General features: G+C 50.7%; 1 protein-coding gene across 3 annotated transcripts in view; it reads left to right on the forward strand.

The window, feature by feature from the left end:
* The window catches only part of LOC141479711 (sodium- and chloride-dependent GABA transporter 2), a 38,080-nt gene that overhangs the window by 24,892 nt on the left and 1,169 nt on the right, over window positions 1–12,019 (forward strand). For all 3 annotated transcript variants that reach the window (XM_074168997.1, XM_074169000.1, XM_074168999.1), the window contains 7 exons: window positions 4,706–4,809; window positions 7,920–8,044; window positions 8,594–8,706; window positions 8,847–8,984; window positions 10,140–10,242; window positions 10,906–11,006; window positions 11,443–11,613. In XM_074168997.1, the coding sequence (XP_074025098.1) occupies window positions 4,706–4,809; window positions 7,920–8,044; window positions 8,594–8,706; window positions 8,847–8,984; window positions 10,140–10,242; window positions 10,906–11,006; window positions 11,443–11,613 (855 nt within the window). The remainder of the gene's footprint in view (window positions 1–4,705; window positions 4,810–7,919; window positions 8,045–8,593; window positions 8,707–8,846; window positions 8,985–10,139; window positions 10,243–10,905; window positions 11,007–11,442; window positions 11,614–12,019) is intronic.

A 12,019-nucleotide genomic window follows, 5' to 3' on the forward strand; every position in this document is an offset into this window, starting at 1 on the left:
ACACCCCCCAGCCCCGGCAGAGGGTCTGCAGAGGGTCTGCGAGCCCAGGCACTGCTGTTGTCCCTGCCTGGGGGATGGAGGATAGGTACGGGGCAGCGGGGAGGGAGTGCTGGCAGTCCTCTCCTCCCCCTTGCTGGAGCAGTCCATCCTCTTGGGTTGAACCACAGCTGTATTTACCTTGTGGGGCTTCCTCCTCCTCTTCCTCCCACGCCTCTCACCAGCCGTGCTGGCCTGGGACCCAGGTGGCTGGCTGGCTGTGGCCACGCAGCCCTGCTGAGTCTGATCTCAGCGCTGACATAGCAGGAAGGAATAAAGCTGTCTGTCTTTCTGTCCGCCCAAAAGCAGCAGGGCAGGGAGGACCATAAAGCCCGGCTTCCCAGCCAGCAAGGAGCACTCCTCGAAGCATCCCTCGCTCCTCTGCACCACCCTGGGGCAGACAGCTGTGCTCTTTGGGATGAACCAGAAACCTGTTTGTTTTCATGTGGTGTTTAAAGAAACCCAGCAGTAGGAAAGCTCCCTGGGTGTAAAATGTCCCTGTGGGTCAGCTGGTGCCCCAAGGTGTGGGGGTTACATGAGGTCGGGGCATTGTGGGAGCTTTGAGTGCTGGTACAGGGAGATTAACCAGGGAATAAATGCCCTGTCCCCCACTCCCAAAGAGTCCAAGGATGTATTTTCCAAACAGCTGGGGCTTGGGGCTGGGAACGTGATGCTTGGCTCAGTGCAGGGCAGGCAGAAGGACCAGGAACGCTTTATGGAAATGTCAGTGGCTCATTCCCTGCCTCCTCTCTCCTGGGGTAAATGAGGATGAGGAAAAACATTCACCTAGGCTGTGCAGCATGGCAGTGGGCTATTTGCAGCAGGGCCCCAGGGCCACACAGCCCTGCGCTGCTGCAGTGCTGTGGGATGTGGACCGGGTCTTTGGGCTGGGGTCTGTGGGCCAGCCCTGAATGATGGGAAAAAGGCAATAGTCTGGAAATGGTGCCCTGGGCGTCTCGAGATGAAATCTTAGGAATCAAGATCTCCCCTTGTAAGGCTGGGCTGAAGCGATGCCTTTGCATGGTGGGGCTGGTGGACAGCACAAGCACCACGGGCTGAGCTGTGAGCCGTGATGCTGGGTGAGAAAGAAATGCTGGTTGAACTGCAACTTAAGGCTTGGGTGGTCTTTGCTCTCTGCTCTGCATTACACCGAGTGTGACCCTCCACACAGTATGTACCCCTTTCGTGCTGTGTCATCTCTGCTTGCTGATGGGGACAGTTTGGTGCTTCTCAGCATGGCATCTGTATTTGATGTATGACATGCACTGGGGTTCAATAACATTTTGCTCGAAAATGGTCTTTACTGTTATTTGTAAGTGCTTTGAGACCTTCCTAAGGAAGGATATGTTTCAGTACAGGGGGCTATGAAATTCCAGTACATGTAATAAAGCGAATATTGCTGAGAAAATTAAGGGCTGAAGGAGTATGTCCTCTTACAGGCCATAATCGTCTTGGATAACTGCAGCTCAGGTGTGAAGGCTTTGGCTAAACACAGAGGCTATTACGAACTGGAGTAAACAACATGTTCAAGGAAATTGAATTATGAATTAAATAAACTAGATGGCTTAGAAAACTGCAGACAACAATCAAATCAAAATACCCATGCTGCCAATGTGCCAGCGAAATCTGAACAGGATAAACTCTACCAGTCTCTTTGGGAGCAGTGGCCAGGGAACAGCAGCACGCTTTTATCTGCAGGGGAAAGAGAACCCTGCCTGACCCCAGTGAGCCCCTTTAGTCAGAGTGGAAGTATTAAAATAATGAGAGGCTGTTGAGCAGCAGCACAGGAGGGAAAGGTGGATCTTGGAAGGGCTGAAAAAAACATTTCTCTGAGTCACTGCAGGGACAGAAATGAGCACAGGCAGCGGGTTGGGAAGATTTGAGATGCTGTTTTCTGAAGCGAGTGGTCTGTGTAGCCCCCATGAGTCCCCATGTCCAGGTGGGCAGCAGTGCTTCTCGTGAGGGTCTTGAGGAGGAGGCTGGACCACAGGTGGGATGAGGCCCTTTCTGAGCCCAGTGACCCTGCAGTACTGGGAGTTGCTGCCACTGCTTGGATCCATCAATAGTGGGTCAGGAGCACCCACGGCATCAGCCGTGTTGTAGTCCATTGACCTCCAAGCAATTTGGGAACTGCTAGGGGGCTGGGAAGGACACAAAGGTGGTTTGGTCTTTGGCCCAAGAGCTTTTAAAATTGGAAATAAAGTGCATGCAGCCCAAGCTGGTGCTCAGAATCATGCTGACTGAGTAGGATCATAAGCTCCGCAAGCCAACCTTAGTTTTATTTGCAGTTTCAGCCTCAGGCTGCTTTGCTTCAAATAGGATCATATGCTAAGGCAGGTCCTGTATTCCCTAAAGACGTCCATTTGGGGCTGGACTCCCACACAGCCCAGTGTGCACCCCACGGGTGTTGTGTTGGGCAGGGAGGGCAGCTCACAGCCCACACACTGGTCTGCTGCACAGACAGTCTAAAACACTGAGTTTTAGAAACGAGCCACTTCAAAAGCCACAGAGCTAATGAAGCTTGGTGTCTTGATATTTGGCTTCTACCATGGCTGGTAAAGCACCAGTTCTTTTCCTACCCCTGGGATATTTCTCATGTCTCTTGCTTGTGTGATTTATCTGATATTTAACACTGGTTGACTCTTCCTCCCTGTAGCTTTCTACTCAGTGGGGACACTGATTTCCTGCCTTTTTCCTGTTCCTTGGCTGTTGTGAAATTCATAAGTAGTTGAAAGCTCCTTGAGGTTTCTACCACCTGTTAAATGTGGTTGATACTTGTCAACTGGGTCCAATGTTATAGCAAGTGTGGGGTAGGCAGTTTGATGGCAGAAGTCTTGTTATCTTGACAAATTGAAATACAAGAGGTCCAAAACCCATGAGAAGGTGTGATTTGAGCTTGAATTTGACGAAAAAACAGAGCTCTAGCAAAGAACAGCAAAATAAAAACCAAACCAAACAAAACATTTCACCCCGATCTGTGCAAAGATGCTAAAATTGTTGATGCAAAGGTGTCAGTTGGTCCAGTTCACCTCTGTGCCTCGCTGTGCCTAAAAAGTAGCTGAAAAGGGAAGGCTGTTCCCTTACTGCTCACCAGCATAGTGATGCTTTAGGAATCAATTACAAAAAGGGCTTTGATTTTTTCCTAATCTTTTTGAAATGCAAAAAAGAGCTACTACAATGTTCTCTAAACCCACCTCCCCATGCAGCTCCTCCAAAAAGAGTAAAATACACCGAGGTCAAACACTTTTTCAGTGTCCCAGTGACTTGAATTAGCTGTCCCAGTCCCACCTCATCATCTGTCCCTTCCCATTCTATAAGTAAGAGATTTGATCTGACTACCTATGAAATTGTGAACAGGGTTTTCACGGACCAAAGAGAAGGTATTTGGGGCTGCAGATGCTTGCAAGATGGTCAGGGAGAGCAGTTTCACCAAATGTAGCCCATGTGAGGTGAGGATGGCCTGAGCAACAGGGGCGGTTGGGCAGGTGCTGCCCAGCTGACCATTGCCTCAAGACATGAGGTCTTGGCTGACAGGTACAGGTATGATTTGGAGTCATCAGAACCATTTGTGGTGCTTTCCATTGACCTCTGTTCTTCTCACAGGGGATCCTGGGGCAAGGCTGGAGTTTGTCTGAGGGCTCACCAGCACTGCTACTCTGGGGAAGGAGGGTATAGCCAAATAGAGACTTTTCTCATGAAAGTTGTCCCTGTAACACTTATCTTCTGCTTTTCTTTCCTGGCCAGCTTCTCTTTTGTCTCTAGAATATGGCCGCCCTTCAGCACTGATTGAATGATTGTCTTATCTCTATTTTATAAACCCCCTAGGAAGAAAGATCTTAGGAAACAGAGGGCTTTATTAATTATCTTTGTCATTGCTTCATTCCTCACTGTTGGTTCCTGCTTTTGCTGTTCCCTGCAGAAGGCAGTGGCGGTGGTTGCACTGGTGACTGCACACAGCTAGGCTTTCAGATCAAATTTGGCATTGACAAATGTCAGCCTTGGAGCACTGGGATGTGTTATTGACAGTGAGAGCAAAGCGGAGTTCAAAGGTGCCTCGTGGGACTAACAGAATTCTGGTATTTTCTTTTAGGAGCTGTCTTTGGCAAACAACTCTGTTTATTTATAGTACTCCTCATGTCCCCAGTTAATTTTCTTTTAGGTTTTGGAGCTTTTAAACTAGGTCTTGGAGAGGAAGGCCACCACCAGAAGCTATATGTACCTGTGCTACCCAGTGGGAGACCAGGCTTGCCCAAATCAAGTGCCCCTTCTGTGCTACCAGAGGGCTCTTTCAGCTCCCTTAAAAAGTGTTCATTTGGTCTCTCGCTGCTGGGAGGCTCTGGAGAGTCACAGGGTTCTGCAGATTTGCCCAAGGAAGAAAGAGACGATGATGAAGAGCTATACGTTCCGTGGTTTTGCAAGGCTCCCCGTTCATCCCTTCCCTTTGGCACTCTTAGCACCTCCTGGGTGCCTCACTGAGCGTTGTGATTCCTGGTACTGTATAACTGTCCCTAGAAAAGGCACGTCTAAATGCTGGGCATTGCTGACCTCCTGATCACTGGCCTTTCTGCTGGTTGTGGCAGCTCCTGGGGCTCTGCCTCTTTGCATCCGTTCAGTGTCTGCTCTCTGTGCTGGTCTTTTCTTCTCACCTGTGTTTGCATCTCCCTTGCAGGTCTGGATGGATGCAGGCACTCAAATCTTCTTTTCGTATGCAATTTGTCTGGGATGCCTGACAGCTCTGGGCAGCTATAACAAATACCATAACAACTGCTACAGGTAACTGGAGCACGGCTCTGCTGCCTAGAGCCTTCCCCTCCCTGAATATCAGTGTACATAGGCTGGTGAACTGCTGGAGGCTACTGGCTTTTTGAAGCGTTGTGTTTTCTGTTTCTAGTCAAGGCGTAAGAACACTCTTTCCAGGTGTTTTCTCCCCAAATCCAGTTCTCTGTGCTTCCTACCCAAGGGAACTTTCCATGGATAACAATATCATGGTCCATACCACGGATAACAAACTCCCTCTTCCACACCAGCTGAGACCCAGCAAAGTCAGATCCTCTTCACTAGCTTTGTGGACGCAGCCCACACCACAACCTTCCGTATTACACGGGTGCATGAGTAGCCATAGGGGAAGCAGAGCTGTGAGATCTAATGGCTCTACACTGGAGTCCTTTCACCTTGTGATTTATCCTTCATATGTTCATTTGGACCTAGTGTCTTGCACAGTTCTCAGTGCTCTGGGTTCCTATGTGCTGTCTATGATCTACATATAAGCCTGCAGATATGACTTCTGTTTCTCGTATAATCTCCTCATGCTGGACTGCCCTTCAACAGAGTTGGGCCAGGTTGCCAGATAGATTCAGGCTGTCAAGTTGAAGTGGTCAGGTGAAAATAACTTATTTTGCTGTAGATGTATTCAGCATCTGGAGCTGTATTCCCAGGGGCAAAAGGCTAGTGTAAGTGGAAGGACACCTCTAGGTAAAACTACTCACCTCTCTTCTCACCCTTTCTCTGCTGATAGTGTTGCTTCTGGCACTGGGTTCTTCCCCTGTCTTTTAAATTCAAAATTGTGTTGTTGCCATGGAAGGTCCAAGCAGACCACTGGCTCCATGGTTCTTGCTTGGCATTTTTCTCTCTCTTCACCTTAGAAATAGTTCACCCCTCTGTAGGGATGCCTCTCCAACAGCAGCTGGGCTGGGACTCTTCTTCCTTTTCATGTCCCTTCTCCCAGATGCAGTTTAGAGAGAAAAAGCTGTAGGAAAAGAGGAGATAGTGGATCTAAGTCTGGCCTGCTGCACATCTTTGGGCATTAGCCCTTTGCATCTCCAGTCTGGATGTGTAGCATGGAGATGATGACAAGGGCTGCTTAGCAGCAAGGTTGTGAAGAGCTTCTGTAGCTGCAGCTGGGAGTGCTACAGAAAGGGGAGAGATGTGTGTTCACTCACAGACCCTTTATGCTATTTGGGTTGGCTGGGGAAATTGTTCTTAGTTTTGGTGTCAAACCTCCAAAAAGCCTGATTCCAAACATGGACCCAGTTTTAATGAGTCAGTCCTGTGCTCTGCAGCCTTGATTTGCATAGGAAGACAGGATCAGGCTTTAACATGGCAGAGGGACACGAGCATGGTGCCTCACTCGGTTATCCAGGCCAGGTGACCTGGGGGAGAAAAGGATGTGGGCAGCAGTCCAAGATGGCACCAAACGGCACAGGCCACTTCTCATTTTTTGGGACAGTAAGGAATATCATCAGGGCTCCCTGGCTTCCTTTCAGGTGAAAATCTGAAGAAACCTCTTTGCTCTGGCCATTCCTCACATGTTACCCTCCACCACGACACCACTGCTCACCTACCAGGTGACTGGAGAGCACTTCCCAGCCTTTCCAAGAAGTGTTTGACCTGTCATGCATAGATCCAGGGGAAAGAGGGAGAAGTACCATGAAGGAAGAGGAACTATTTGAAATAAATGGGAATTTGTATAAAATGGCTGAGAATAAAATTTGAGTGGAGAGCAACCAGTTTATAGCAACTGGAGAAACAAGGTTCTGGTGTGGGTTTCCACTGGGTTAGCTGAGCTTGGTGGAGTATGACCCTGCTTACCAGTCAGGAGATTAATGGGGACTCACCCTGCAGGCCTCTTTCACAGAATCACAGAATAATATGGGGTTGGAAGGGACCTCTGGAGATCATCTAGTCCAACCACCCTGCCAAAGCAGGTCCACCTAGAGCAGGTTGCACAGGAACATGTCCAGGTGGGTTTTGAATGTCTCCAGAGATGGAGACTCCACCACCTCCCTGGGCAGCCTATTCCACTGCTCTGCCACCCTCAAAGTAAAGAAGTTCCTCTTCATGTTTAGGTGAAACTTCTTATATTCAAGTTTGTGCCCATTTCCTCTTGTCCTGTCACTGTTCAGTCTCTCCTGCCTTAGAAACCAAGTGCAAAGGCAGAGCAACGGTGCTAGATGCTAGGCAGTACTTGACAATGCAGAGCTGAGCTTTGGAAGGAATAATCTGAATTTGTACAGTGTAGGGGCTCTGCACAAACTGTACTTTCTCTCTAAAAATGGTTGCAGACTGTGAATAGATCTAGTTAATGTGCAGGGAGGAGCATGAAGCCCCCAAAATGCTAGATACCAAAAGACTGATACAGAAAATCACAATGGATTTGCAGAATAGCATTTAATAAAGTCAGAGTGGGCCACAAAATGCCAAAAGGGGTGTGTTCAGTTTGGTTCAGAATATCTCGGAAAGATGCTGGAAATGTTACTGTTGTCCCCAGGGTGGCAGTCACAAGAGGACTAAGGAGACTGGAGCGTGAAAAGGAATTGGATAGATAAGAGATGCTTAGTTTAAAGCATAAATGGATGAGAATGAGATGAAACAGAGACAAAAGAGAATAGATCAGAGAAAATAAATTGGATGGCTCTGTCCATCTTTTTCTCATAATGCGAGGACCAGGAGATATCTACTAGTGCTGAGAACCAAGAAGATTGTGACTGGTCTGAGAAATCTATTAACAAAAAAAGACCATGCCCCCTTCTCAGGCAAAAATAATCTCTGGTACTGTCTGCTACGGGAGGGAACCAGGAGAGAGAGAGAGATAAAGAGAAAAAAAATCAGTCATTTAGATGTGTAGAAAGACTATCTCATGAGCTTAGGTGAGGAATGCATCCCTATGCTAACCTTGGAGAAGGCTTTCCCTGGGGGAGACCCTGCTGTGTTGCCTACTCTGGGACATCCTCCTGCAGCTCCTGGTGCTGAGCTGAGATGTGGGGGTGCTGGGAGAGAGGGCCTGCTGTGGATACAGTGGCTGTGGGGGGAGAGTGGGTGCTGCCCTGGGGGGCGGTCATGGAGTGTGGGTCATACCTGGCTGATGCTGTGCCCCCTCCTCCCAGGGACTGCGTGGCTCTCTGCTTCCTCAACAGTGGCACCAGCTTCGTGGCCGGCTTTGCCATCTTCTCAATCCTGGGCTTCATGGCGGGGGAGCAGGGTGTACCCATCGCCGAGGTGGCCGAATCAGGTGAGTGAGGCTGCAGTGAGATGGAGATGGGGGTTGCTGCTCTTTGCCCCCACTCAGCAAGGGCACCATGCCCACAGGATACCCACCCTGGGACAAATCATATTGCAGCTGCAGGTTGCCATCCTGGCGGGCAGCTCTGCTTTCTGCCTCCAAAAACCAGGGAGACACAAATGCACGCTCATGAAATATTAACATGCAGTGGCCGTGTCTTGAGGCCAATATAAGATGCCTACAAGGGTTATGCAGCTGCTGTCTCTCAGTGTGGGGGTGAGGTGCCTGCATGGCATACGCCCAGGCTTGTGCTGTGCTCCCAGGCTTTCCCCGGCTCCCAGCCCTTGCGATGGTGATGCAGCTGGAGCTTGCTGTGCCCCCTTTCCCTCCCTTCCTGCTGGGCTTCTCTGTTCCTGGAGGAGCCTGGGTTTCAGGCGCAGCACTGGTTGGTATAACAGGAGCAAGAGGGCTGCATGGCTTCAGGCTGTGCCTTGGCCGGGTGGCTGCCTCAGGTGTGGAGCAGGCTGCTGCCTGCTCTGAAAGCACTTCTCCCTGCAGGGCCTGGCCTGGCATTCATCGCCTACCCTCGGGCTGTGGTCATGCTGCCCTTCTCCCCACTCTGGGCATGCTTCTTCTTCCTGATGGTTGTTTTGCTGGGACTGGACAGCCAGGTAAAGGCACAAGGCAATTCCCCGCCAGACAAAAGCCATGGTCCCTTCGGGACAGGCTTGAACTTGGCTGAGGAGGAGACAGTGGGGCGGGGGAGCTGGTCAGGATGGGCTGACAGAGGTGAGATCTCTGCTCTTTGCAGTTTGTCTGCGTGGAGAGCCTCGTCACAGCCCTTGTGGACATGTACCCCACCATCTTCCGCAAGAAGAACCGCCGGGAGACCCTCATCCTGATGGTCTCCATCCTCTCCTATCTGGTCGGGTTGGTGATGCTCACAGAGGTATTTTGGGCTCAGACCACCTGTGTGGTACTTGATGGGTCTGAGTTTCACCCTGGCAGAGGGGACCTGGTGGGTGGGGGGGTCCGTGCTGGGGCCAAGAGCTTGTGGGTGAGCCCCAAACTGCTGTGCAGTGCCTGGGGGAGGTTGTCCTTCCCTCCTCGTGGCATTCGCATTTTCCCTTCCAGCCCTCGCCCCTTGTGCCAGTCACAGTCCTGACATTCTCCTGCCAAGACTGATAATTTGAGTTCTGGACAGCCCATGGGACAGCCCATTATACATTTATCTTTACATGAGCCAAACCTTTACAGCTGCAGCCTGTTGCATGGTGAGGGGAGCGCCTTTGTCCTTCTCTTTCCTCCTGGATAGAGCTACATGAGCACTTGGTGTAAGGAAATTTGGTGTGCCTGAGTGTGCCCACATTTATTACACCAATCTCATATGTATTCCCCTTGCTGTGATTAATTGCCTGGGAGTTAAACTGTTCCCGTTTAAAACCTTTAACTCCTGCTAGCAGTATGTGTGTGGGGATCGATGCTGCCATGATGCTCTTTGCATCTTCTGGTTTCATTCAGGCATAGTTTTGAAAAATCTGCCTTCGGTGCTGCACCTGCAGCTTTGTGCCTGGACTTACACCGTGGGCCCATTTTGCAGACAGCTTGCAGACCCGGGCAGTGAAGCTGCCAGCCTCTGGGCCCACAGCAATAGCTGCTTGCAAAACTGCCACCACAGCTACTTCCCTCTGCAAACTGGCGGGGGGTGTGTGTGTGTGTTTCTCAAGTAAATTAGATTGATTGTGTCTCTAAAGAAGGTTTCCACCCTCATTTCCAGCTGCAAGAGCTGCTTTGTTTTTGCCTTCTCCTAAAATAATCCCATGACCTCTGGCAGCCACTTGACCTCCCCTGCCCTGCTCTGGAATGAAGGGTTGCATAGACTCCTGACAGCAGGGCGGCTGCATGTCTCCATCAGTTCTTGACCACAAGGGACAAGGCCTTTGCTGTTGGTTAAAACCATGCCCCAGAGAGAGGAAGGTGCCTCCAGCTCTGGGGAAGATGTTGAGTTTGTCTCCTGCTCTGGCTGGAGCTCTTTGCTTGTGCCTGATTCCTCTTCCCTCTCTCCCTCCCCACCTTGCCTCGCTGCCCGCTTGGCCCTTCCCAGGGTGGGATGTATGTCTTCCAGCTCTTTGATTACTATGCTGCCAGTGGCATGTGCCTGCTCTTTGTGGCCATCTTCGAGACTCTCTGCATCGCCTGGGTCTATGGTGAGTATGAACTAGGGTGGTCCCCGGCTCTGGTCTCTCAGGCTCTTGCTTGGTCCATCCTAAATATGCTGGTCCATAGCTTCTCTTGGCAATCGCTTGGCAGTGCAAGGCAGACTTCTAAACCCTGGCTCTGGTGCCTGTGGACTCAGCTGGCAGAGGCTTCGTCACAGCAACACCCTAGAGGATGTCCTCAGCAAATATCCCCAGCATGTTCTTATGTGCCCCTACTTTTGAGGCCCTCCTTCATTGTGGGGACTTGAAGTTGGCTGGGAAATCTTTTCCCAGCCTGTGTGTAGAGGAGTCTGAGACCCTCAAACAGTTTTGAGAGCCCTGTCTCAGCCTTGACATTTGCAAGGGATGGGTAACCACCTGGGTTTAGGTCCTAGCCTGAGACATGCCAGCTGAGGGGCTGACCCTGCTGACCCACTGGACTGTTCTGGGGGGCAAGAGGATGTTAGTCTAGGACACAAACTGAAGCTGTCCACACTCTCCTGGTGAGCTCCACAACTGGGCTGTGGGCTGTGCTGAAGTTACTGCCTCCTCTTCTGGGGAGCACCTAAACAGTGGTGGAGCAGGGCCCTGCTCACCATCCTCCCCTGGACACACAGATCCTGCTGCCCTCATTCCCTGGTAGCAGTGAGGCATCCTTCTCGTCTTCCGCAGGTGCTGAGCGATTCTACGATAACATTGAAGATATGATCGGCTACCGGCCATGGTCCATCATCAAATACTGCTGGCTTTTCATCACCCCAGCGGTCTGCATGGTGAGAGGCCACAAGAAGAGGAGCTGTAGGGAGGGAGATGGGCAGAGCTGGGTGCCTCTGAGATATAGGTACCTACCTATATGCAGAGGGAAGTGCATACGTATAAGGGGTTATATGGCCTGTACTTTGGGAGCCTGTTGTTCTGTGTGTGGCTTTTGGGGTCAGGTGTGGGGCTAAATAAGGGGGAGAGGGGCCCCGCTCAGCAGTGATACTGGTGTCTGCTGGTGGAGCAAGCTCCTCGCTGCCGTGCTCAGTGCTGCATACGGGGGCTGTCCCAGCTAAACTTGCTTGACTGGTGTCTCCTCTGTTTGCTGTCCTGGGAAGCTTTTTGTTACCATGAGGCTCTGTGCAGGTGTGGACTCACCAGGAAGACCTCTCTTGGCTAATGGTGTTGATTTTCTTGCTCTTTTTCTCTTGGTCTCTTCCATATTGCCAGGCAACCTTCCTGTTTTCTCTGATCAAATACACCCCGCTGACCTACAACAAGAAGTATGTGTACCCATGGTGGGGGGACACCCTGGGCTGGCTGCTGGCCCTCTCCTCCATGGTGTGCATCCCTCTCTGGATCGTCTACAAACTCTCCACCATCAAAGGCTCCCTCAGAGAGGTGAGGCTGTACTCTGGTATCTGGGCATGGGCTGTGCTTCTGTGTTGAAGTCCAGCCTTGCAAGGGGATCATTTGTGTGTTGCAGGTTAATTAGCAGGGAGCCTAGAATAAATCGATTGAGTGAGTCCATTGCTATAACTGATTGTTGGTTTTATTAAGTTCTGCCCGGCTGGAGGGCTGCTCCAAGCTGGCCGTTGCCTCTTGGTGCCCTTTGTTTATTGCTTTTGTCTCTTTGCAAGCACCGTTAGGAAAAAGTTCATTGGACAGAGAGGATAAAAATGATCTTCAGTGCATCGAGTCAGTTTGGAGGCTGCCTTTGACCGAGCTGTGGGGACTTGCTCTGAGGAAGCTCCAGATCCCTTGAGCATTGTGGGCAGCTGAGTGTCAATGGCCTGGGCCTGCCCAG

Source organism: Numenius arquata, chromosome 2 (genome assembly GCF_964106895.1).
Source record: "Numenius arquata chromosome 2, bNumArq3.hap1.1, whole genome shotgun sequence".
Classification (NCBI taxonomy): Eukaryota; Metazoa; Chordata; class Aves; order Charadriiformes; family Scolopacidae; genus Numenius; species Numenius arquata.